This window comes from Osmerus mordax, chromosome 20 (assembly GCF_038355195.1).
Source record: "Osmerus mordax isolate fOsmMor3 chromosome 20, fOsmMor3.pri, whole genome shotgun sequence".
NCBI classification, from domain to species: domain Eukaryota; kingdom Metazoa; phylum Chordata; class Actinopteri; order Osmeriformes; family Osmeridae; genus Osmerus; species Osmerus mordax.
This window is the reverse complement of record NC_090069.1, coordinates 4,946,694-4,972,027: the sequence shown is the minus strand read 5'-3', so window position 1 is coordinate 4,972,027 and position 25,334 is coordinate 4,946,694. Positions and strand designations below refer to the sequence as shown.

General features: G+C 44.3%; 2 protein-coding genes across 2 annotated transcripts; both read left to right on the top strand.

Annotated features, from left to right (window-relative positions):
- The first annotated feature begins 5,363 nt into the window (after positions 1 to 5,363).
- On the top strand, positions 5,364 to 7,862 carry thap1 (THAP domain containing, apoptosis associated protein 1). The gene is made up of 3 exons (XM_067258410.1): positions 5,364 to 5,499; positions 5,793 to 5,988; positions 6,085 to 7,862. Exons 1-3 carry the CDS (start codon positions 5,429 to 5,431, stop codon positions 6,520 to 6,522), a joined length of 705 nt encoding a protein of 234 aa, XP_067114511.1. The 5' UTR covers positions 5,364 to 5,428; the 3' UTR covers positions 6,523 to 7,862.
- Positions 7,863 to 8,059: 197 nt separating this feature from the next.
- On the top strand, positions 8,060 to 24,286 carry LOC136964387 (MOB kinase activator 3B). The gene is made up of 5 exons (XM_067258493.1): positions 8,060 to 8,094; positions 8,186 to 8,290; positions 13,331 to 13,953; positions 21,137 to 21,339; positions 22,979 to 24,286. Exons 3-5 carry the CDS (start codon positions 13,536 to 13,538, stop codon positions 23,006 to 23,008), a joined length of 651 nt encoding a protein of 216 aa, XP_067114594.1. The 5' UTR covers positions 8,060 to 8,094; positions 8,186 to 8,290; positions 13,331 to 13,535; the 3' UTR covers positions 23,009 to 24,286.
- Positions 24,287 to 25,334: the final 1,048 nt, after the last annotated feature.

Sequence of the window (25,334 nt, the reverse complement as noted above, 5' to 3'; positions counted from 1 at the left end):
CTAGCAACAGATGTTTAGAGGTACAAAAGGTCACATTCATAAGATTCTTTCTGTGAATAATTTCACTGAAGTGATTATTTTGTCCATACAGATCAAAGGTAACACAACTGTTAACAAAATAATTTAAACAATAGTTGATTTGTTATGTGTGCATAATGATGTGCACAAATATACTGAAATCTGAGATAGGTTTTGCAAGTTGCATTGTTTGTCATTTTGCATAATAATTGTGCTCTCCTAGGAGATTTGACACTTGTAACTAAAAGTATCTTGAATTATGGCTCTTGTATATTCCTTTCCAACAGTTGTGCCATGTGCAGCTTTAAGAACTCTGTATACTGACACCCTACTTTACGTTCCACCCACTTTGCCCCGGGTGCTGAAATAGTAGTGGCATTGCGAGTCACAGAAAACCCAGAACAGTTCCCCCACACATTCACTTTGGGACAGAGCCATAGAGACTCATGATCTAATGTGAACAGAGCAATGCATTCTGGGAGCTCAGAAGTAGCTGGCATGATGAGTTGGTTCAGACAGTGATCATTCACAATGTCAAACTGTGGATGTCACTGCCAATTATTACACATTTTACTTGACACCTTGTTAGGTTTCCATAGCTGTTACATAGAGACACATGCAAGCATGTCTTCTCTTAAATAAATAGAGGGTGAAAGCACTGGAAAGAGAATGGCTACGTTTTGCCAGTCAGATTTTTTAATGTAATGTCCTTGAGAAGGCACTAATAGTAAAGATGATGGTCAATTTGTATATTTCTTTTTACAGACTACAATGAAAAGCAACATTGTTCATCTTAAAGGCTGCATCTTATCCTGGCTTGATGTTATTCATAAATACATGGTTTCATATACGGCATTCAATGTCCAATATTTCACAGCATCAGAACATGACGTGAGGTCAGGGGTCGCTGGAGGGGAAACGGGATAGTAAAAGATACGTCGGTATTTTCTCCAGAGACCCCTTGACACTTAAACCTCAAAACCTTTGTAATTGTGAATAAATGATTTTCATATGGTGAAAATGAGCTGTAAAGTAGAGTTCAGCTCTTTGCACTTTAGTTTCTTTATTGATTTTGAAAGCGATAGCTTCATGCATGGTTCATGTAAGCTGTTTTGAAATGGAAAGAGCCAGGCTATAACCATAAACCTTAGAAATAGCCTATGTCATGCAGCTAACATGCTAACTGGTGGAATAAGAAATGCCATTTGTTTAATTTCATTGAAACAACATAGAAGGTGAACTACTTAATTACTTACTTAATAACATAAGTAAAGTCTATCTTATCACTGATGTAATAATCCCATTATCCCAAGCACCTCTTCGTCTACCACTAGAAATTGGTCTGATACACTTAGAACTCAAAGATGAACTGTAGAATGAATATGTAGCAAAGAGAGTAAAGTATGAATGTTTTTACAGGGACAATACATCATTAAATAAAGGCAAATAAATAGCTTTGTTCAAAGTCAAGGAAACTTCATAAAAATACTGTACATCCATTGTTCTAGTAATGAGGTCTTGGTCCGATTCAATCTAAACACATTACTAAAGAAATAGCAGCCTCAAACTGTATGTTTAAGGTTTAAACCTAAATGATATAAAGTTTGGAGAGACTTCGCTGTCTTCACAAGTTCAGTGACGATTCTTATTTGTTTTAACAGAAGTAATTAAATTAGGACTGGACCAGCTGTGTCACAGGAGCGTCAGTTTTCTTTTAATGATGGGCAAGCTGGTTTCAATGCTAGCTTAGGCCTGTAAAAAGTTCAGCCAAATATTTTCCCGGTTTCCAAGGGGAACCTTGACATGATAGAGCACTACACTGAGCTCTGGGCTTGGGTGACTTTCTGATACAACTTCAACAATTAACTCCAAAACACCAACAATTCATGGCCATTGTCCTGAAATTTGACGTCAATATATTAAGTAACCAGGAGGACTTTTTTTTAACTAAATCCTGTAAAACTCAAGTCATGAAAACTTGCCAAATTCAATCATTCAGACATTGTCTTTGACTTTTTGTGTTTACATTACTATTGACTATTCTCTGTTGTGGTTTTCAACACTACAACCATTCAAATGACTTCTTGGCTCGGCCCCTGTGTTGTTCCAGCACGTCCCCCTACACCCACACATCAATTGTGACATCACTGGGAGATTATTTGGCGAGAAGGCGGCTTGCTCCGCCAATGCCTCTGCAATGTGTAATGGAATAAGTCGTCCTTGCGCTGGCCACAGCAGGCAAAAACACATCTGAAAGCTGTTATCAGCTGCTATGACATCAGCTTCCCTTGGCCAGGGCTCTTCTGAGCTCATGGTCTCAGTCCAGCCTGTGAGCAAATGACTGATCACAGACTGGAGCCACACGTTCTCATGCCTCGATGTCCCCTACTGGGGGATGGAGGGGAGAAATATCTCCTCCATGCAGCTTCAGGAGAACAAGCCAAAGCACACCTCTATATTCCCTCGTGAAGGGAGTGTTGTTAATGACCTAATTTACTTTGGTCCTGCCACCACATGTCTCTTTTAATTATACATTAACAGACGGTTTCGCTGTAAAAGCACCACATGTAAGCTTCAGTAAATGCAATGGATGTTTTCAGGCACTTTAAAAAATATAAAATAATCAGGAGTACAGCATTGGCTTGTAATGTTCATACCCAAATGACTGACAAATTGACCATTTAAACTGGTATGGACATTGCACCAGTTTTTATGAGACATTTGTTGTGATTTATCACAAAGACTAGCAACTATATGTAATTCACAAACATGGTCTTTAGGATGAAAAATGCACTGGTCAACACTGGTCAGGTCTGCAAATTATAACCTTGTAAGTGCTTCAACAATCCTTTAACAAACATCTACCACCATAATTACAACTTGTATCCAACAATTACAAACCTAACTCCCAAGGTAACTCCCATGGTAGATAAAAAAAAACAAGTTCTCATGCTACTGTACTGTGTTTACCATTTTATCAGGTGGAGTCTGCTTGATAGTTATCCAAACTAGGTCATTTTGTACAACCACAATTAGTAATTTCCTGCTGTCGTACTGTCACCACCTACTAGGATCCATCCAATGAATGGATAAACAGCCTTTGCGAAGCATCAACTTGGATCACTGGTTGCTCACAACAGCTGCATACTTAGCAGCAGTTGTGTGGGAAGGGCACATGGTCAACAATCACACAGTGTACATAATAAGCAGGGAGAAATGCCATCAGCTATCAGTAGGTTAGGGCGAGCTTGAAATCTGGTGAACTGCAAAAAACGAGAGCGTGTAGACAGAAATAAAAAAGAATATCACACGCAGTTGAACTGCAGGAGGAGAAATCTCTGGAATAAGATTTTTTTTGTTTACATCTTGAAGTGTTTGCCTAGGGGGGCCTTGAGTGTTGGTAAATAATCAAATTAAAGAGTTTTTACAGTTAAAGCATTGCCAGTTTAAATCCACTGAAAATAACACAAATGCACATAATAAGCATCAATGCGAGAGAAATACTAATTATGCATTTCTACTTTTTTGAAACTCCATTTTAGTCTTGCTGCCACCAGTAGATGTGGTGCTGTTTGATGTCAAATGCGTATACTGTTGATTGTGTAGATTCAGCCACCAAGAGTCCTGATTGGTTTATTTCAGTTAATAGAAAAGATAAACCCTCCAAATGAATACAAAATGTTGTATCTTCTATGTTGACTTACCTTTATAAAAAACAAACACCCTCTCTTTCACTACAAAACATGTATTTTATGGAACCAGGATTTTATCAATTTTAGTTGAGAAATGCCCCACATATGCGTCAATTCCTCTGTTAGACTTCACACCCAAGGAGTACGGTTATGGGAGTGTGTGTTCTTTCATACACGCCCTTAGATAAGTCTTGCAACAATTGAGGAGGCTGCCACAGGCCATTCTATTCCTGAAATATTTGTGCAAACCATTTCTTTGTCTAACAGCTCACACCTTGGGTGGGGTGAAATGCTACACAATTGCAGCTATTTCAGTGTGCAAGGCAGCAACTTGCCTTTAGGGTAAGTTCAATAAATGATGAATGGCGTTGTTTTAAGTGATCAGAATGACGTTTGAGCCCCGACCAGAATCCTGAGGTATAACAAGAACGGACCTGGGAGATTTTACCTTGATAAAGTGGCCTATTGTGTCCAGAAGACTTCTCTAGAAATTGTTATGTGACTGCAAAGCACAAGTGCTTGTGAGTCTGGTCTCTGACAGCATAGGTGCTGTTTGAGGGTTTTATCTCAACTAATTCCTGATGTAGGTGGGTATTACAGTAATTACATGTCAATAGAGACATGCAAATTAATGTGCAAAAAAAACCACATAAATAGCCTTGGAGTTAAGCTTCTCTGTTCCTCTAGGTAATTTGAAATTACATGGATTTGGGCCTTAAGTATTTATAGTTCAGATTAAAATGTTCCCTTGGAAAAGCAGTCAGATTTTCTGTTTAGATAGTTACGAAACCATTTACTTATTGAGAAATGTCTGTTGCTGACATTGTACAAGTGTTTTATTCGTGGTTATGTTTCCGGACCTTTTCATATGGGCCAATGAAGCTTGATCATCATTTCAATAGTGAAATATAGCCATTTGGTTTCAGGCAAAACATTAAATTTGTTTCGATGGTGATTAAAAAATGACAACCTGAGAGAACTGACTAAGCCTGTACAATCTTAATGAATATGATGCAGGATTCTGATTTAATGTAATCCTCCACACAATATTTGTCAGAGATCCTCCTGGAGTTTGAAGTATGGTGTTATATCACCGCCCAGTGGACAAATGATACAGTATGCTGTTAAGACTAAATAACACTTTGTCTTTCGTTTCTTACTAAACTAAAATGTTATTCCACGAGCAGAACCCATATTCTTAACGTGATATCCATAACCAATACATTGTGTACATTCATCAAGACACGAACACTTTTATTGTGTTGAAATGTTGTTTAATTTTGTCATTTAAACGCATATACTGTCTTATATTCTGTCTTATTTATATATATTCCATTATGGTACGTCTTATTGTTATAGCTGTACCTGACAATGTGTTTAGTCTCTTTAATCTCTAATGTGTTTAGATTACACGAATTATAGGCCTACTTGAGTAAAACGCATCCATCATTACACCTGATAACGTTCCCATTATTCTGATTTCTGATTGATCAAATGAAAAGGATATCAGCAAATCAGATTGCGGAAATATGATCATGTGATTAACTCCGAACCAACCGGCTTCCTCCCAACTGCAGCCATAGCAGAATTTGGAAGGAAGGGACCTCGCCAAGAAGGACAATTAGTTAGCTAGCTAGCTAGCTATACTGAGAACGTGAAAACAAGAAGGGACACGCCACTAAAGTTGTCAATTTTGTCAGCGACTCGCGATTGTAGCAATGGTCCAGTCCTGCTCTGCATATGGGTGTAAAAATAGATATCACAAAGATAAAAACATTTCATTTCACAAGTAAGTTAATTTGCTAGTTTCCGATCAGCTATGAGGGAAAAGTCAGCTGGCAATTGCATGCGTACAATGCTACTTGCTTTGGCTTGTGATGTATAGCTAGCTCTAGCCAGCCAGCTAATGGTAACACAGCTCGTTGACATAAGAGTTAAATTGCATAGAAATTACGGTGAAGGTTGAATATGATACAACAGTTTCCTACCTAGCTGTTTTCTGTTCATGATTCGTATCTTATATTTTACATAATTTATTGTGTGGAGTTTGTTTCTTAGAGGCTTTCGTTTTATTTATTGAAGGTTTCCTCTAGCTCGACCAGACGTCTGTGGAAAATGGATTGCAGCAATGAGAAGAAACAACTTCAAACCGACAAAATACAGCAATATCTGTTCTCAGCACTTCACCAAAGACTGCTTCAAACGAGAGTGCAACAACAGAGTTTTGAAAGAAAATGCAGTGCCTTCACTCTTTTGTTTAAGTAAATTACAAATCAAGGTAATTGACATAGTGAGCTGAGAAGGTGAAGAGTTTTGACAGATTTGACAGAAAATATTTAACTTGACCCATGTCCCTCCATGTATTCTCTCATAGTCAGAATCCCTGGAGGACTCATTCACACCTGAGATGGACTTCCATCTGACCCTCCCTCTCTCAGACTCGGAAGAGACCCAGGTTCTGGAGCCTCAGGGGCTGCAACCAGAGGAGACCGACGCTGCTGTGCCCCAGTTGAAGAACCCTGATCTGCCCCACAGCATGTCGGTCACCTGCGACCACAACTACACAGTGGAGGACTCTGTCCAGCAGAAGAAACGCATCGAGCAGCTGGAGGAACAGCTGGACAAATTGAGGAAGAAGCTTAAAACTTCTCAACAGAAGTGCCGTCGTCAAGAGCGTCAGTTGAAGAGACTCAAAGCTGTGGGAGAGTTCCAGAGAGCGAAGAGGGACTTGACACTGGGAGAGGGCTATGTGATCTTACCCAAGCAGCTGTACGACGTTCTAAAAGGAATTGACTCTATCGATGGCCTGTGATTGGAAGAGCTCCAATCTACCCTCTAAACAGAGATGTTTGTTGTGTAGAATGCAATTCGTGTTTTTTTGTTGTTGTTGTTTTGTTTTTTTATGGGTGTAAACCTCAGGTGAGAGCCCACTACTGTATTTATACACAAGGCATGGGTTCACGATAGCCTTTCGGCTTCCTCCCCAATTGATTGCAATACAGTCCAATTTGATACAGTACCACATGATGCAAGCAAACGAAAAGAAACTTTTGCCTTTGTACATTTCCACTTAAAATAATTTCACTTCCCTCAGTTTGATTTATGCCTCATTGACGAGTGACTTGTTGCCTTGTGACTCATTGCATCATTACACCCCAGTGAGTTCATAGGTTTTCTCTTTTCACAATGTTGCTCAGTCAGAAGGGATGTGTTCTATAGCTCAGCATTTAGGGAAAACGGTATGCAACTGTATAGTACTGTATAGTAACTATATACTTGACAAAGTTATCAGGTTTGCAATTGGCTCGCACTTTCTATGAATTCACCAACACTACAGTCAAACTCCTCTCGCAAAGCTGGATGTCTCGGACACCATATTTGTGAAAAACCTATTTAGCTCTGCTGCTGTTCTTGGTACTTGGTACACTCCTTATAATGACAAATATAGTACTGGAATTGTAGCAAATCACTGGTAGTATATATGGTTTACCCATTATTTTGTCTACTTGTAAAGGATTTACAAACCTAGCACTAATTGAACTCTGAAGCTGAATATTTAATCTTGAGAAGGCTATTGGCATAAAATAAGGGATTTGATCCCAGTTGAACACAGTGCACTAGTTTTATGTGTTGTAAATCAAAGGAAGTTTGGGGGCTTTAACTGAATTATGTTGCAGAAGCCTGAGTTGTGTTAATGACATCTTCCTCCAGATCAACACATTTGGAAAATAATTGAACTGGTGGTCAGTCAGTTTAGTCACTCGTTTGCAGTCCAGTTTATAGGTGGGTGGTGGAGCATGGATACCTTTTGAAGAAAGTTTCAAAGGGCTGTTGGATTAGGATATATTTCAAAGCCATATTCAAAAAGGGAAATCGACCTGGAACTAATTGGTTTGTTTTTCAAACGCAGTTGCCTTATGTTCCCATGATGCAATCCCTTATTGCCTATCAAATAAAAATTGGATTGGTTTGAAAGTATGATGAATGAATGCTACCTAGTATCCTGACCAAGTTGCAACTTGATGTTTTTAACACCATTATCTGCAACAGTTGATTTGTGCAATTATGTTTATCTTGCTCACGCTGCCCTCAACCTACATGATGTATCAATTTTCTTCAATAAAGGTATACATCTGTAGAACGACTGCAAAATGTATGCTAATTTGAACGATATACAATTGTCAGTCCAAGTTTTCCCAGTGTCCTCAAAGGCTTCTGAAGTCATGCAGTTGACAAGTTTTTCAACTAGATGGCGTTGTTGTGTATAGACTAGACCACTTTGTGGCCCTAAGGGTTTTACCATAGTGAATAGATCCATAATAAAAAATGTTCAGTTCCTGTTGCATGTATACAGACGAAAGAGGATCTGCTTTCTTGTGAAACGGTAAACTGCTACTACAAATCTAGGATAACTTCCAAATAAGACGGAGGCTCTTCTATTAGTTCATGACATCTGGTTTTGGCTTGCATTGTAGATCTACCCTAGATCAGCGGATTTCGGGAATTTTGTATCAGGAAACCTAGTTCAAAACTGGAAGCGGGCACATTGATGAATGTAGAGAAACTCACGGATTATCGAGGTAAGTGAGATAGCCTATCCTACAGTGTGAAAGGGAAGTTTTTCAGTTGTAAATGTTGACTGTCTACCACATGCGTTCCTATGGCTTTTGAGCCAAAGTTTCAGTCCTTAATCATTTTCGTTAATCTAATGTTGTTTTTTCAGATCAGTTTGGCAAAACTGACTGTAAAAACAATTTATTTCGTGATAATTGATTTTGTTTCGCAATCATTGTCTTTCATCCTTTTCAGGATTAATAGCGCACATGTTCCACAGTGTCGGAAGGCTAGACGGTATATATTTTTTTTTTATGGTAGTAGGTGTAGCAGGACGGAATTGACAGGGTGGTGATATCTGTTCGGTGTATAGTTTAACACAGAAAATTAGATTTTGGGAAATGTAAATGAGTATTTTGAGATTGTTGATTGAATAGGGTGAAAGAGAGTAGCCAAAAAGCTATTGTAGGGAGCCAGATTTCACTCGGACCAACTTTTTGTAGGATACTCTCTGCCAGAAGCAGCTCCCAAAATCTACGCCCGTCGTCTGTCAAAATGTTTTCTGATAAACTTGGGGTTCTCTCTGTGTGCTGTTGTTTTATCTCTTCGGGATTTTGGAAATCCAAATTGACTGTGTAGGTAATTGCCGTGGACACTAGACCAGCCCTGGATGTTGCGGGAAATTGATGTATTTCCCTCTCAACATGACTTTGTTGGCTCACAGGGGTGACTAGAACTCATCTAGTCCTAGCAAACGTAATGAGGTCAGGGGGCTTTCACGGTTTCTCTAACATGCTTCCTCGTGCTATTTCATTCAGCCTGTCTCTGCCCAAACACCTCATACTGTTTTGAGTAGGCCTATCTAAAGTGTACAAATGTAGATGGGGCCTACAGCAATCTTGCCTCGCATCATCGTGATGCACAATAATTCAATGCACCCACACTAGATGCAAATATTGCATCCATTCCATTGCATTCCATTCATTATTCACAGTCAGTGACGCAAGTAAAACTTCCTTAAATTAGAAAACTTGGCCACACCCTCAGAAAAGCTGGAACCTGGCAGTGAACTCACCTAGGGAAGGTGAAACGGAAGGGAAAGCACCCAGCTTCACCCAGAGCCCCACAAGGCATGTGAAACCTTCAGAAACGAAAGGTTCGATTTAGAAGACAATGTTGAAAGATTAAAGGCTGTCCTAAGAATATTTTATACACTAGGCTACTTGAACCTGCAGTTGTCTCCCTTCTTCAATTTAATATCCCAATGGAAGTTAATTGTTCAAGAAAACCAGCTTTTTCAAGCTGTCGGAATGAAAATGGATTTGTGTCTGCACTGCATAACTATGGTGCTTCACTTCATTGTGAATCACAGATTACCAAGTTAAACATTGACTAGTCTGACTGTGGGCTTAGTGTGAAATAGCTCATGAAAGCTTATATTGTATGTAGGGCATTCTGTCACCTCTGGTAGACAGGTGGAGGGTTATTTTGTAGTATATCAATGGCATTTCAAGTCACCCTTAAATTGACACCAATCTCATACAACTGTAGAAAAACAAGGTTGTTTTATCAATATTGTATACATCAATACTGTACACTGTTCAGGGCTTTATAAAGCTACATGAACAATCAAGGTTTGTTGATAACTTAAAAGTAACAGTAATGTTCCTCTGATGCTATTGCATTTTCTGTTTCCACGCCTATGTTTTGAATGCAAAAATGAAAATGTCCTGTTGCAACTAATGCTGAGCCATTGCTCTTGTGCTGTGTTAGCGACCTGCGCAATTAGTGTCACAGACAACAAAATCCTAAAACAGACTCAAACCAAGCATCATGCACTCTGGGTCCCTCTCCAACAGTATGCATTCACGTTAATCCTCAGAGCCCTGATGTGTGATACATGGCTGTTTTAAGAGGCATATGGTGGCTCATTCTGTCTGAGTTCTACTCCAAGCTTTGGTGTTCTTCCATTCCTATAGGAATGAGTGGAAATGGTTTTTTGGCAGGTTTAAGGCAGCATTAACCGGAGAAGGCTTTTATCTTTGCGTCCAGATGTCACTCCAAGCCAGCTGTTGACCCTCTGATGGATTAGTGTAATCTGGCACAGCAGGGCGGGTGATCCTCCTCACATGGGTGCCCCGCTATGCATGGGTGTCCTTCCCGACCCTACTCTGTGGAGTAGTGGTGGCACCATGCCGTTCACGGTCTCCCCTGGTACCCGCCACGCAACCTGGGGTCGGAGAAGGGCGAGGTGCCCTAGCTAGATGGGGGTGGATGCTCGTGTTGATGAAGATTGGGCCCCTGTCTAAGCGGTGCCATGAGAAGGGTGGGATCTGGGGTGACTCGGTAGCACAGTCCACACACAGTACCATGTGGAAGAGAACCTGTCCTGTGTGATCCCAAGGAACTCGGAACAAACGTGGCTCATACAGAGCCAGGGTTGTCACGACCACCGTCCAATCCTTGCAGCCTCGACCCCCCCCCCCCCTTCCCCCGGGCTGTGCCCTCCCTGGAATGTTTATGACTTTTCTTTACAACCACAGAGATGGCTGCCAGTGGTCCTTTTGAAGACATGACTAGGCAGAGGTTGAAAGGGTTATGCGTTCTGGTGGAATGTGAGGATAGTCATGGCTCATCGGTTCTTTGTGGAAGGGTCTAGTTGGTTGTTTAGAACGTTGGGAAATATCCAGGATCAATGGCTGATTGAGATGGCGCACCAACCAATCCTAGCCTGCCAGAGAGAGAGAAGAGAAATAGGAGTTGGCTAATCTACCTGCTTCGTCCTTGGCCCAGTAAAGACTCACATTGACTCACTGTGAACACGTATCTACCTCTTATCGGGAGCCATCTTTTCATCTCTGACTCTGGGAGTGTTTCACACTATGTATGCTCTTTAAAAAATATATATTATTATTTCATGAATGAGCATCACTACCAAGTTTACAAGCTATGATTCCAGCTGTAAGTGCAAATGGTTTAGAACTTCCTGATAACGTTGGCATGGATTGCATGTATACTGTACAATGTAGCCTACTTCATTAGGTCTTTACCATGACAAGGAAAGGCAGACATCTAGGCCTAGACGAAGAAGGCTCGAAGGACTTGGGTAAACAACCAAACGTTTCGACCCAAACGAATCACGACTTTCATTCCGTCCTCATTTTTACGTCTGACAACGTATCGCAGGCTCGCATTTGGAATTTTGAACCCGGTAAATGTTTCATGATCCTGTGTTCCGTCTATTTAAAGAGCCGAAACTGAACAAGGGAGATCTGTGCGTGGGGATATCAGTTTTGTAAGGATGGGAGAAGGAGGGGTCGGAAGAGGCCTCTTTAAACCTATAAGAGCATCACTCCCCAGTCCCACTGGAGGCATGAAAGATTTATAGGACTCCTCTACAGAAGGCCCTCCCAGCAGTCAACTCAAATGTTTCCTTTTTTTTATGACACGAGACATTCTTCTCCCTTGGCAAGCCTTTTGAATGAACGTTCAACTTCCTTTTCTCGCCAGTCACAGATCCATGTCCAATCCAACATCAGCATCATTGGTGGTCACATGTGAATTTCACCGGGGGGGAGGGGGGGGGGGGCAATGTTGAAGAAAGGAAACTTTGTGAATGAAGTTTGTTTTGTGCACTAAAAGGCATCCATGTTTGTGGTGGAGTGAGTCACTGCTGGAGTCTAGCCCTGGTTGTTAGGACAGTGTGATGAACACAGAAGATATAGTGAACTAGCCAGTCGGCATTGTATAAGTAAAACGCACAAGGGAATTCATTGTTTGTCCTAAGTTTAACCAGGAACTTGTCTGGGTTAAGGAAATGTTGTCTTTCAGGTCATTCAGGATCTGTGTAAGTTGGGGAAATGAGTAAACGGTGATCATCTTGAGAGGTTTTGTGGTCTACTGTTTAAAGACCGAAAGCTAATTTGGGGAGCAAGGACCATAGGGTTAGAATGGCATGTTACGTGATTTGTGACTGCATCCTTTTTCAACCCTTTACTTAGTTAACAGGGTTTCCATAAGAGCAAACGAGAGTGACCTGCCGCGCCAATACGTTTCAATTAGGCTCCAGACTCATCTAAACACAGAATATATTGACCATGTATGTCATCGCCCCGTCTTCCGTCGACGTATGACCTCCTGAACTAGGAAGAGGAGGCCGTAAATCTCTGTCCTGTATGTTGTAAAAAATGTCCGAGCTACAAACGGATGAAGGGTCCCTCCTGGTGTTTGTGCAGACCCCAGACCAGTTCAGGTGTTGATTTCCTGTAAAGAGTCGAGACTTGGGGGAAGACTTAACACATGCGCACACACACACATGAAGGAGGGAAAGACAAAGAGAGGCAAGGGTCGTTTTCGGGCCAGAGTAAAGCAATCGTAGAAGTAAACTAAATAGACTTGTCAACAGGGTTCAGATCTGGTCAGACAGCATTCTCATCTGCGGGCCCCACTTATGTGGCGCGTCGGGGCTACATTTGCATTCATGGTACACCACACTTGAGGAAGTTGCAATTGAAATGTTTTGTATTGCACTAATTACACTTTCTATCACAGAGCCTCTGGCTTTTGAGCGTGAATGCAGTGTTGACAGGCCTGACGGCCTCTCTTTTGCACTGACATCATGCTAGAATCATCCATTGTGCCGGGTTTGGACGAGTGGGAACAGGATCTGGTCATAGATATCAGCCGAGGGAAACCCTAGATTTACCATTTTGCGCACAGTGCACTTCTGTTTTGTAGATCGTAACACAGTGCCTGTTTTGTAGGCTGTCAGAAGGGGAAAGAGATGGTTCTGCCCAAGCTTTTGACTTTGTATTGCGAAAACGATTCGATCCAAATCATAATGATTCAGCATGAAAGTAAAGGAGCTACTCACTTCGCAAAAGTATCTTGTCTGAACTTGATCACTTTTTTAACAGTTTGAATGCAAGGGGACTCTGTGGAAACCCCCCTTTTTGTGTTCCTACAGGCCATAGAATCAGATATGTGGATTAGAGCAATAGATTATACCCTCACTTCCTGAGAAAACCACATGCTTTCTGAAAACTCTCCTTTTGTTTTCTCCATAGGAGAATGTCCTAGGGCCACCATCACGCCAACACTGACAACCGCAGCCTCATCTCCTGCTCCCTGTGACAGCCTCATCCCACAGGGACTATTGGTACCTGCCGGTCCTCCCTGGGGTCCTCACGGCCTGCAAACAAGCCCCACTTGTTCCCCAGCCCTCCCGCCTTCCTCCTCCTCCCTTTACCCCAGCCCCAACTCCCCGTCGACATGTCCATCGCCCTGAAGCAGGTCTTCAACAAGGACAAGACCTTCCGGCCCAAGCGCAAGTTCGAGCCGGGGACGCAGCGCTTCGAGCTGCACAAGAAGGCCCAGGCGTCCCTGAGCTCCGGCGTGGACCTGCGCGCCTCTGTGCAGCTCCCCCACGGCGAGGACCTCAACGACTGGGTGGCCGTGCACGTGGTGGACTTCTTCAACCGCATCAACCTCATCTACGGGACCGTGTGCGAGTTCTGCACGGAGGAGAGCTGCCCCGTCATGTCCGGGGGCCCGAGGTATGAGTACCGCTGGCAGGACGACCGCAAGTTCAAGAAGCCCACGGCCCTCCCGGCCCCCAAGTATATGAACTTGCTGATGGACTGGATCGAGGTCCAGATTAATAACGAAGACATCTTCCCCACCAGCATAGGTGAGTCAACCAGAGAGCTGAAACCCCCAAACAATGCTCCAAGACGTATTACCATGACGACTTTGTCCACCAGCCATGACGCCGCAGTGACGACATCATCGGTTGTTTTTAGACAGCTATAACGTCGTTGTGTATGCAGTCAAAGCTACCCTCAGATTAGAAAAGCCTTGATTTAAGATACAATTCCAGTAAATGGAACCATACTCCCTGGCTTTCAGCATTCCGTGGCTTAGCCAGGAACACCTTCGTGTTGCTCAGGAAGGTTCCCCACGCTCACTGCTGCCATCAGAAGGCAGGTGGACCAGACTTAAAGACCAAGCTAATTGGAAAACCTCTCACAACTCCTGTCAACTGACCTGTCTGTTAATCTCTCAGTTTTATGTACGCAGGGTGGCGTGATAAGCAGCACATAGGAGTCACAAGATGACCTTTCAACCTCAGTCCAAACTGAGGGCATGGTGTCAAACAGGGACTAGGAATATAATGACAATAATAATGAAAATAATATCGACAAGCAACGACAGCCTATTTGGATTTGAGTGGCAACTGGGTAACTTAGCCCAGATTGTCAGCACGTTGTATAAACGGTTAATTCGATGTTAGTGCGATGCGGCCCATAACACCCATTTCTTAAGCAACAGGCTGAGAAGCGGCGTTGTGGCGGCTTACTGTCGGTCACAAGGTCCCAAATCCAAAGTTGTTTACTTGCGAGTGAGCGAAAGGGATCTCCTACCATTAATAAGTAAGCCGCTTACATACACATATCTACTTGTTCTACTGTCGTTTCTGTTGTTCCCATAAAAACACAATTTCCCTCGGTTGATGAAGTACCGCGTGCCACTGCTGCCAGACCCATGGGGATTGAAACAAAGGCGGGATTAGATCCTCTGTTTACTGGAGGGAGACCGAGAATGACAGCTTCAGTCCCATCGCACTAGTGCCATGACGTGAGAGGCCTTTATGTCGTGGTTGATGCGTGGGGTGTTGGGCCCCCGGGGTCACTGCTAGTCGTGATGGAGAACATCACGGCTATCGCTGGCTGGAAATGGTATCACCTCTCCAGTCTGTGAATTATTCAGGGATACCTGATCTCTGAACGCCGACATGGCTCCCAGAAGTCACTGGGGCCACGGAGAAACCAGAGACCGGCTAGTCTCTCGCACCCTGCAGCCACGGGGAGCACCTGAGTCACTAGCTAGTGTGAGCTCACTGTCCCTGTCTCTCTCCTCTCTCTCTCTGTGTTGCCTCCGTTTCCCCCTCCCTGTTTTTTAAGTTCCCTGTGTGCTGTCAGCTAGACATGAATTATTCATCCTTCTCCTCCTCCTACATGTGATGTTTGTAGCCTGATGTTTTATTGAAATATATCCAGTAAGTCAAGAAGGAAGAGGCCCGAATGCCACCTACACACCCTCGCCCACCCTCAATGTTACAAAAGTTGGATTGTTATGAGTTATTGGCGTCATCCTCACCAGTGCCTGGTTGAGAAGGAACAGACTCTGGCCACACACTCTGGCTTGGTACTGAGATGTAATGAGGAGCTGGTCTGGGCTGTGATGAAGCCCCCTCCTTCTTATGGATTGTGTATGTCGTCAGTGAAGCCAGACAGGAAGTAGCCTGTGTGTGTGTTGTTAAACCAGGTTACTAGGTCAATAGAAAGAGTGTGTGTGTGTGGGGGGGGGGACCACCAGGGGAGGGTTAAACGTCTTAGAATAGTCATCAGGAAGAGATTACCATAAGACGGGAATGTTCACGGATCTCTGGTTGTTTCTAGATCTTTCCTTACCCTTTGCTACTACACAAAAACCCGCCTGATCGAACCTACACACACGAGATCACCGTCTCCCCTCGGCCCAGATCCCCTCAGGCGCCGGAAACCCACCGAGGGACAGGTGTTTGTGTCTGTCACGTGGGGTCAGCGCTCCACACAGCACACTCGACACGCCCCTGGTCTCAGCTCGGCTGGCAGGAACGCGTGTCCGGCCTGTGTTCTTTGTCTCGGTCAAAGATGAGGGGTGTTTGTGTCAGGGTTGGGGTTTCGAGTTCCTCTGGGTGATGCAGGTAACAGCAGCCCCCTGCTGACCTGAGTCTGACGAGGCTTGAAGGGTTCATGTCTTGGGGAGAGACAATATGGCTTTCTGACAGTCTTCGACGCGAGTGAGACGAATGATTTGAGCTAATGAAAAGGTCGCCAAGACGGAAAGGAGTTAAGGATTCCGGTCAACAGCTGGAGAGTGGTTTGTTTGTTAGCTAAAGTGTGTGTTTCCATCTCCACAAGGCAGGCCCATATTCAGGAGTCTTTGTGCTTGCATTGGTAAAGAGGATTAAGGAAGGTTTAGTGAAACACACCCGTGTGTGTTTACAGACCCTATAATCTGCACTCCTCTCATCTGGTCTGTTTGGAGCCTGGTTTGGATGCAGACCTCAGCTAAGATGGATCTGGATTATAATAAAGGTCTTCTCGGGTTCCTGAATAAAGCTTGTATTGTTTTGGGGGCCTACTATTCCCAGGACCATGGATGATTGAAGTATTTGACAGAATATCAAAATCGTAAATGTCCTGGTTCTTGTTAGTCCTGAAACATGGGCATTGTGGATTAGTCAATTCAATCCGGGGAGGCAGGGGTCAAAGTTCATGTTGCAGGAAAGAGCAGCTTTGTCACAACTCTGTCTGTTTCAGATGGCCTGTGGCGGGGTCACTTCCTGACATGGGATGGGACTTCCTGTGTCGTACCACCTGGACAACCATTGTGACCCTTTTAAAACCTTTTCTAGACGTGTGGAGTCTGCTCATGACCATTAAGAGGATGTTGTTCTTGAGGAAACAGTATACCTGTGACACTATAAGCCCGAACTAAACTCATTAACTGAATACGGAAACTCCCCTCAGTGTTTTGAGCGCACGCCGCATGTTGATTTGTTGTGTGTGTGTGATCTGCCCTGGGCTTCGGGGAATTCTGTAGAGATTCCCCCGAAGCAGCCTAACGAACAGACGTAATGAAGCAGAACGGCCAGCTCCCATCCGTGCTCCATTCTCTACTCCTCTTGTTCCAGAAAGAAAAGTACATGTATCCTGGCATCTCTTGTGAGGGCCGCATATGCTTTTTTTTTTTCGAACGTGGGGTTGGCCAGTGAACTGGGAGAGAGAGAGAGAGCTTTTCGTGTCTTCGCAAAAGCCCTCCTTGGTCCCCACAGAAGCCAAACGCACTGAATAGATGGGCTGCTATGCTCTCTCTATTTCCATTTGGACAGGCCCAGTAATCTCCTAATAATGACTACCCAGAACGTCTGTCCTCTCATTATCCATTTACAGAGGTACTCATTACCCCCTCTGTGTGTGTGTGTGTGTATGTGTGTGTGTACGCGTGTGTGTGTGTGTGTGTGTACGCGTGTGTGTGTGTGTGTACGCGTGTGTGTACGCCTCCACACTGAGTGTGGCCAGGATGTGAACCCAGTGAGGCAGCGAGCTAGCAGCACAGTGCCCTAGCCCAGAGCAGCGCTCCACTCCTAGCTTAGTCACTATCATAACAAACACACAGTTACTTCCTCGTGAATGGACATTCATAAATGCCTTTATGATTTGAGAAGAACACGATGGATTTCCAACGTTTTGTGAATATGACCTCAAGTAACTTTTGTATGTGTCAAGACTGATATGTTTAGGTTTGATGTCATTAGCAACGATTTTATACTACAAAAGGGCTTTTATATAGGCTAGCTTTTATACAGTATATCATATAGATTTTTGCATTTGAGAAAGAACAGCTAAGATCATCTGGAACCAAAAGCTCAGATAAATCTTCTCGAACTGGAAATGTGGATCCCCACGAACAGGCTTAGATAAACCCATACAATGTACAACTAACAAGGTCATAATCCCATTGCTACTCTGTTTCGGCACTGTGGTGGCCCGCCTCCTGTGATTGGCTCCCTGTGGGCCGTACTATCCCTGACACAGACACCATCTGTTGGTGTGGTGGTGCCAGGCTCAAATGGATTCTTCTACTGCCTGACTGTACAGGTTGGCAAAGACGGCGACAAGGTCAACTGCTTCATTGTGTCTCTTGTTTAACCAGTGGCTGGACCTGTGTTGATACTGTCAATGCTACATTTAGAAAAATAATTCATTGTTGCTTTGTTGAAATGTATGCACCTTCCCTGCCAAAGTAAATTCCTTGTCTGTGCAAACTTTCATGGCGATTTAAAAACCCTTTCTGATTTACAGTTTAACATTTAATATGATCCATGTTCTGCTGAACCCACTCAGATTTTTTTTTAAATTCCTCTTATGTTTTGGTACAAGTGCCAAGTTCCTACTGTTTCTTCCTTCACCTTGAGCTCCGTGTTGAGCTGTGGTACAGGATTGTATGTCTGCGACTGCAGACAGTGTCTCTCCTCTCCACCACGCCACTTCCTGTTCTCTCTCTCTCTTGGGCCCTGGCTATGAGAGGGGTCTGATATCCTGTGCGGTATCAGGAGACCTCTCTCCTAATGGATCTCACCCTGGAACGACACATACACACACTTGTCTACGCACACATAGGCCTACATACACACATACGTGCACGTACACACACACGCGCATACAGAAGATAGGCTGAATATGGGTCAGTGACCGTCTTTCGCGTGAAATCAAGGTCACAGTCGTGATGCCTGTATGTCTGCTTACTCCCAAATGGGTTAACTGAGTGTCAGTGTGACCTATAGTGGAAACGACTGTCCTGAGAGAAAGAAAAATACCGTTTGGCCTCAGTATTTGCTGTGTGGCATTTGATTTGATACATTTGTTATACACTCAACTTGTATCAAATAAACTAAAATAATCCCCAACGAAATGCAATGCAAAGATGGCCAAAGGAGTTAGCGGGAGGGAAGGGGGTGGAGGATGGGTGTACGGAGGGGTGGGGGGGTGGGGAAGAAGAGGCCAGCCGCAGGGTGTAGATGGACCCTTCATAGGAGGGCCGCCCTTTGACCTCTTCCTGTATCTCTCCACGGCAGTCCGACCCCCTTCCTTCTCCCACTGCTTCCTGGTAGGAAGGAAAGTTCTCTGTTTAGCCACCCGGCCATACCAGCCTCACCCCCCCCCCCCCCCCCCCCCTCCTTTGCCCACCACCCTCACCCCCCAAATAATACCCTCCACCGTTTTTCTCCTCCCCACCATCCCCCAATCCATCCACTCGTCGTTCGCCTACTCTCTCCTTTTCTCCGTACCCTCCCTCGTTCTTTTCCCCTTTCCCATTCTCTCCGCCGACACCCCCCCCCCCCCTCACCTTCCCCCTTGTGGCCGGGCTGCACTCGGGCGCGTGGATCCGGGCGTGAGGCAGACTGGAGCTCACAACAGCAGTCGGGAGAAGCCTGGACAAGTTGCGACGGTGTCAGGGGAAAGGGGGGAAGCCGGGACAAGTTGCGACGGTGTCAGGGGAAAGGGGGGAAGCCTGGACAAGTTGCGACGGTGTCAGGGGAAGGGTGGAAGAGTGCTCCCGATGATGTAACACACCCTGGGAACCTCACTGAGAGCGTTACGTTATCACATTCACGTTTATGGGGCTACAGTTTTGCTGTCTGGATTTACAAGAGGATGCAGTCACACTTGCTGGAGGTTATGAGTGTTCTGTGTTTTGTTAAGGTGCCAGTGATCTCCTTCATCCAGTTTGTGTATACACTTATGTCCTATGTTTGGATTGGTTCAGTCATTCATTTTTCCGTGTGTCTGGCATTGCCAGTCAGCACAGCCCATAATAATACGGTAAACACCACCGGTCTATCAACACTCGCTGTATAATTGGCTGAGTATGAACCTGCATTCTCTTCCACCCAGCGCGGCGTAGACACTTAACCTTGAGAGGTTACTGTGGAGGAGACCACATGAAGACTTAAAGACATGTTATGTCGGGCTTGAAGGAGGCCAGGTGTGCCGCTGAGTCACTTTGTTTCGTCCGTCCGTCTGTCCCAAGTGTGAGGCCTTCAGGGCAACTCGTAATACGTCCGGAACGAGTGTAATGGATACAAACGTGTAATGTGAGGCCCTGTTTAATAGTGCGTCACGAAAACGTCCCTAAACCTAACCGCGGAGACGTGATCGGGAGGGAAACGTGACGAGGTGACATTGCTAATTGGTTGGTTTTGTCACCTCCTTTCCTAATGAGGTGAAGGGCAATGTCAGTCTCTCTTAGGAAGGCTGAGTGGACTTGGCGTGGAGTGAGAGCAGAGTGAGAGTTTTCTGGCTTTCCAGGGAGCTGAAAGGAAAAGGACTGTGGTGGACGACATGAGGACTGGGAGTCAGTCACACACAAACACACACAGAAAACGACTGTGCTCTTTGATGCCACCTGCCTGTCAGAAAATCTCTGTGTGGGGAAAAAACCAGACTCGCTGAGCTTACTTTAATATCTGAGTAAATTGGATTTGAAGATGCATCCTTTGGGGTAAAATGATTTTTACAAATAATTCACAGACCACAAAGACAACGTTGATTTGTTGGTATGTTCATGTTTATCAGGACTGTGTTTGGCAGTTGTCCTTGTTGGTGAGCTGGTAACTGTGATTGGGAGGATGAGAATACTCTTGGCACTTTTGTGTCACATTCAAAAAGACGGTAACTTTATTTAATGTTGTGCGTGGTACAACAGTGCTGTATGTCTGCTTATAAGACACTGGATCTTTTACAACAATTATACCCACTCCCCACATACAAGCCTACAACGAAGACAAGGCTATGCAAAGAATTCACCCTCCAACCGAGTTATTCTACAAACACGCATTGCCAAATACAATAGCACAACAATGTCCAGTGCTGGAGTAGGTCAATGAAAGTGGTGATGGTGAAAGAACACAACATTTCATCTGTAATATGCCAAAGGCATAGGTAAAAAGAGGGCATCCTGTTTCACAGAACATGGCGTAGTCAGATTCTGGGCCAGTGCTAGCCCTGTTCTGTCGAAGCTGGTGCTTGTTGCCCTGTGTCGGGCATTACAAAGTAACTTCCCTGCGTTTGACATACATATGTCAAAAGACATTAGGCTATGGGATAGTTGTGGGTTATATCAAGAGGATTTGAGCCATGGTATTTCCAGATGGCCAGTATTTCATTTGGGCCCCCGTGGCACTTATTATATATGCACCACAACTTATGCACTAACTCTCTCTCTCTCTCTCTCTCTCTCTCTCCCCTCTCTCCCTCCCTCAGGTATCCCCTTCCCCAAGAACTTCATCCAGATCTGTAAGAAGATCCTGTGTCGTCTCTTCAGGGTCTTCGTTCACGTCTACATCCATCACTTTGACCGCATCATCGTCATGGGAGCAGAGGCACATGTCAACACCTGTTACAAGCACTTTTACTTCTTTGGCACGGAACTCAACCTCATAGACCGAAAGGAGCTGGAGCCTTTGGTGAGTATAGGAACGTGTCACACGGCGCAGGCTGGTGGGTTAAGTAGCCTTGTGAGAAAGTCAAAGCGGTTGTCCCGGACCTGTTTTGTTCGAGGACTGCTAAAGAGTTTGGAGTTTGAGGCCACCTGGAGTACTATAGTTCAGTCAGGAAGTGTCATCTGGGTTAAGAAGTGATGTTTTAGGGAAGTGGATAAGATCAGAGTGCAGGCGTGGCGTTCCCGTCGATCCGGATCAAATCCCACTCTTTCAGCCCACATCTACGTACATAAAGAGCCTTATATTGCTTCCAGTGATGACATGGTCTCTCTCTCTCTAACTGAGCAGCCTTTCTCCGCGTTTCACAATGGAAACACCGGCCGTCCTAATAGAAGCACCCTAGTTCTTCAGTTCGCAGACAGGCCCACAGTGCTCCCTCTAACTCGCGCACCACCTCAAATACCCCCTGTCCAAGCTGAAAAGTGCAACAAAAGGGCTTCTGTAAACAGGACACAAGTAGAAGACCAACACTGGTGAAGGGGGGGGCGGGGGCAGGGGAACAGAACAAGCTTGGCAAACAAGTTCCTACACAATGACTCCTTTCTCTAGATTATCATAAGAGATCCCCATGATCGGGCTGGGTAAATGCCACCACCCACGCAGATACGAGGGTGTTCTGTTCGAGAGCAGCCTACTGTGTAAGTCTGTCTGGCCCCAGATAGTAAACCAGGTGGAGCCGGCATGACCCTAATGAGGTGTTTTTCGAAACCTTCTTTGAGCGGCCAAATGAAAATCCCTCTTTTTCACAACACCTCTGTGGTTCGTTCCATTTTCCCATGGTGGACTAGCGGTAAAAGGTGCGTAGTGTCGGCATTGGTGTGATTATTTTATTTTTTTTCGGCGTCCTTTCCCATTAACAGTAGCAAGGCCGTCCTCACGCTGTGGGGACAGTTCACTGTTACAAGGTCGAGCTCTGTGGATCACTGCAGACTGCGTATCCCAGTATGAGCAGACTGGGACTTGTCTCTGCAGATGGTTCCGGACCGCTCCTGCCAATCTCACTCCTCCCTCTGCCTTATTGTGGCCTGCAGATTCGTACCGCAACTGCTGCCTCACTGTGTGGTGGGGGGGGGGGGGGGGGGGGGGAGGAGGAGGGAGAGAGAGAGAGATAGTGAGAGAGAATAAATAGAGGGGAAAAAAAGCAAAGATAAAATGGAAGTCACAGGAGCATTTCTCATGCAGGAACAAGAGAGTAAACAGGGGAGGAATTGGTAGGCATGTACATATAGTTATTGTACAGATTCCTTAATGCCCTGACTCAGTGTCTGACCCATATAGGCTGTAGCATTGTAGCTATTGAGGATTGCAGTGTCCCTTCAGAGTTCAAAACATCTGCTTACATCTCAACAGCTGTCAGAACACTGGCCAAGCTGCACTAGCGCTGGTCACATGACTGAGAGATATGTACCTGGATTCTAAAACCTTTGAAAATACTTCTGTTAGCAAGCTTATTTATGCGCAACAATTATCTATATACGCTCAGTAAAGAAGGTTACCCATGTGACTTTGCATGTGTAGATATCCGTCTTTGCATGTAATGGAATGTCCGTTCATTTGTTCTCCCAGCCTGAACATGTATCTGTCTGTCTGTCTGTGTGTTCAGAAAGAGATGACTCTGAGGATGTGTCATTGAGCCACTGGAATGCAGCTTTGAACGCATCCCCCACCCCCCCACCCCCACCCCCCTCCCTATCAACCTTGTTCACGCCTGGTAACCATGGAGACTGGATGCTGTCATCAGAGGGATTCTGACGGCCAGGTGGACGACCTGCAGATTGGGTCTGGATTACTTGGGATACTGGAGGACTGCATCGACCTGGTGGGAATACAAACACAGGGTTTACTTCATGTGACCACCAGGGGTCTCTCCAGCGCCGAGGCAAAGCAGAGACGGTCCAGTGACGACGATCAAACAGCCATGTATTTTAGACTGTTGGAGCAAGTTGTGCAAATGCTGCTCTTGATGAATACACTGATAACAGAGTATGATTCGGGATGTTTATTTGGTGTCGGTTACAGTTTTGTTGAATCTCTTTTGTGTTTCGGACCAACGTTTGGCAGAAATGAAATGGCCAGGTGAAAATCACTTGTTGTATGTTGTGCGTCTTTGCTTTTATCATTTTAATGTGGACATTGCCAAAAAGTTAGGTTTTATTAAAAAAGTTCAACATTTTGGATGAAGACTTGAATTAACATTGAGTGGATTAACCACCAGGTTGGACCATAAATGTGGTGAAAATAGTTAATTACAATGGCATTTGTTTGATCAAATTTGATAACATAAATTACATTTATGTTCAAAGACACAATCATTTTAAAGGAAGACATCTGGCAACAAAATAGGTTTCAACAGCATAAATATTTTCTAATTAATATGAAAACTTTCTAAATGGTACGTGAAAGGATTCGTTTGTGTAAATAAGAATCCCATGTTTTATTCCCTCCAACAATCTCAAACTGTTTCTTGGTCAGGTGACCAAAGAAGTAATCTCAACTTAATTCGTACATCTTTTCTCTGAAATGACTTCCACTGTTATGACCTGTTTCTTCTTCAGTGGAATATTCTGGATTCAAACTTCTTTGGGAAGGCCATTGTGCCTTGGTGGATACAAAATTTTAAGCGCAATCTACTTGTGAAATCATTTTGCAGACTTTATTTGACTGTCCGCCAACACATCCGACACACCTTAGGTTGGTTGTGCATCTGTACTTGTCTATTGGGCACCAGACGGTTTTGTGACTCATTTGGGGGTTTCAGAAGCTCAACACTGTAACAAATGAGTCGTGTGTGTTGAATGATATGACACATAGAGCTAAAGTATTTAACGTCATGATTCCATGTTAACACCACAGCAATAAAGTATATTTTGATTCATTGAATAAAATGTCTTCTAATGTCTTCTCATTGGGAGCCTTATGGGGTCATTTAATGTCTGTAGTAATTCAGTAGTGAATTTAGTGTGGTTCTTTGTTGAGGAAACCCATGAGGGCACAGGAAGAGCATGCATACTCCACACAGAAAAGCCCGGGGAATAGCCCACCTGACCCCCAAGTAGAATTTGAACCAAGGACCTTCTAGCTGTGAGGTGACCTCACCACTAGTAGAAGGTAATGTGCTGTGCCCCAGACAGCGTTTACCCATTACAATGTAGCCCACGTAGATCATGATGGACTAGTGTGCATGAGGAACAAGCTGGCTTCCATGATTGTAGGCAATGCATAAATGTAGATATTTTAACCATGACTTTGCTTACGTTTTTATTTGATAGATTCACATCCGTAAGTGTGCTTTGCACAGCTTTCAAGTGCAGCCTGTGCTTGTTTTTTTTAAATCTCACATAAGGTCTTCGGTAAAGTCATTTGGATTTCATAAACGATTTTTGGATCAAATTTAGGATGGCGTCCAAATGAAATGTTAGGAATGAGGCCCCTGGAGAGATGAGGAGGAGAATAGGTTTCGCTGGAGAAACCTATTCAATTAGCCTGATCTTCTAAGGCCTGCTCAGGCACTCTGTGTGATTGGGCTGCGATGACAAAAGCACTGCTGGGCACTTTTGCCAGAGATATTCTCCACCGAAATCCACTCAAGCTCTAATCCATCACTGTAACTCTGTACAGATTACACTCAGAGCTAATATTCTCAAACAAGAGCGAATAAAGAGAGTCGGTTTAATCACAGATTAGTTGAGTATATAAAGATAAACAGACAGACTTATCCGACCTCAGCTGGATTGTCTGCTGCCTCAGGTTGGACATCAGTTTTTCGGGCTGAACGCATTCAAGGAAGTATTGAACGAATGCACATATAACCACTCTACCGAGGCGAATCTCTGGATCGTTTGGGTGAGGGGAAAAGGGAGGACCAGAGCAGGGGCTTCTGGGAGTTGGAGTTCCTATCCGCCCCCCTCCACCCGCACCATGGGAGAGAAGGAGTCCAGCCCCCCGGTGTGTGTCCAGAT

What these genes read in the sequence shown, in the direction of transcription:
- thap1 (XM_067258410.1), top strand. Translation starts at nt 5,429, where the DNA reads ATGGTCCAGTCCTGCTCTGCATATGGGTGTAAAAATAGATATCACAAA. An exon ending in AAAAACATTTCATTTCACAA is followed by an intron (nt 5,500 to 5,792) that starts GTAAGTTAATTT and finishes TATTTATTGAAG; the next exon opens with GTTTCCTCTAGCTCGACCAG. An exon ending in TAAGTAAATTACAAATCAAG is followed by an intron (nt 5,989 to 6,084) that starts GTAATTGACATA and finishes ATTCTCTCATAG; the next exon opens with TCAGAATCCCTGGAGGACTC.
- LOC136964387 (XM_067258493.1), top strand. Translation starts at nt 13,536, where the DNA reads ATGTCCATCGCCCTGAAGCAGGTCTTCAACAAGGACAAGACCTTCCGG. An exon ending in CATCTTCCCCACCAGCATAG is followed by an intron (nt 13,954 to 21,136) that starts GTGAGTCAACCA and finishes TCCCTCCCTCAG; the next exon opens with GTATCCCCTTCCCCAAGAAC. An exon ending in GAAAGGAGCTGGAGCCTTTG is followed by an intron (nt 21,340 to 22,978) that starts GTGAGTATAGGA and finishes CTGTGTGTTCAG; the next exon opens with AAAGAGATGACTCTGAGGAT.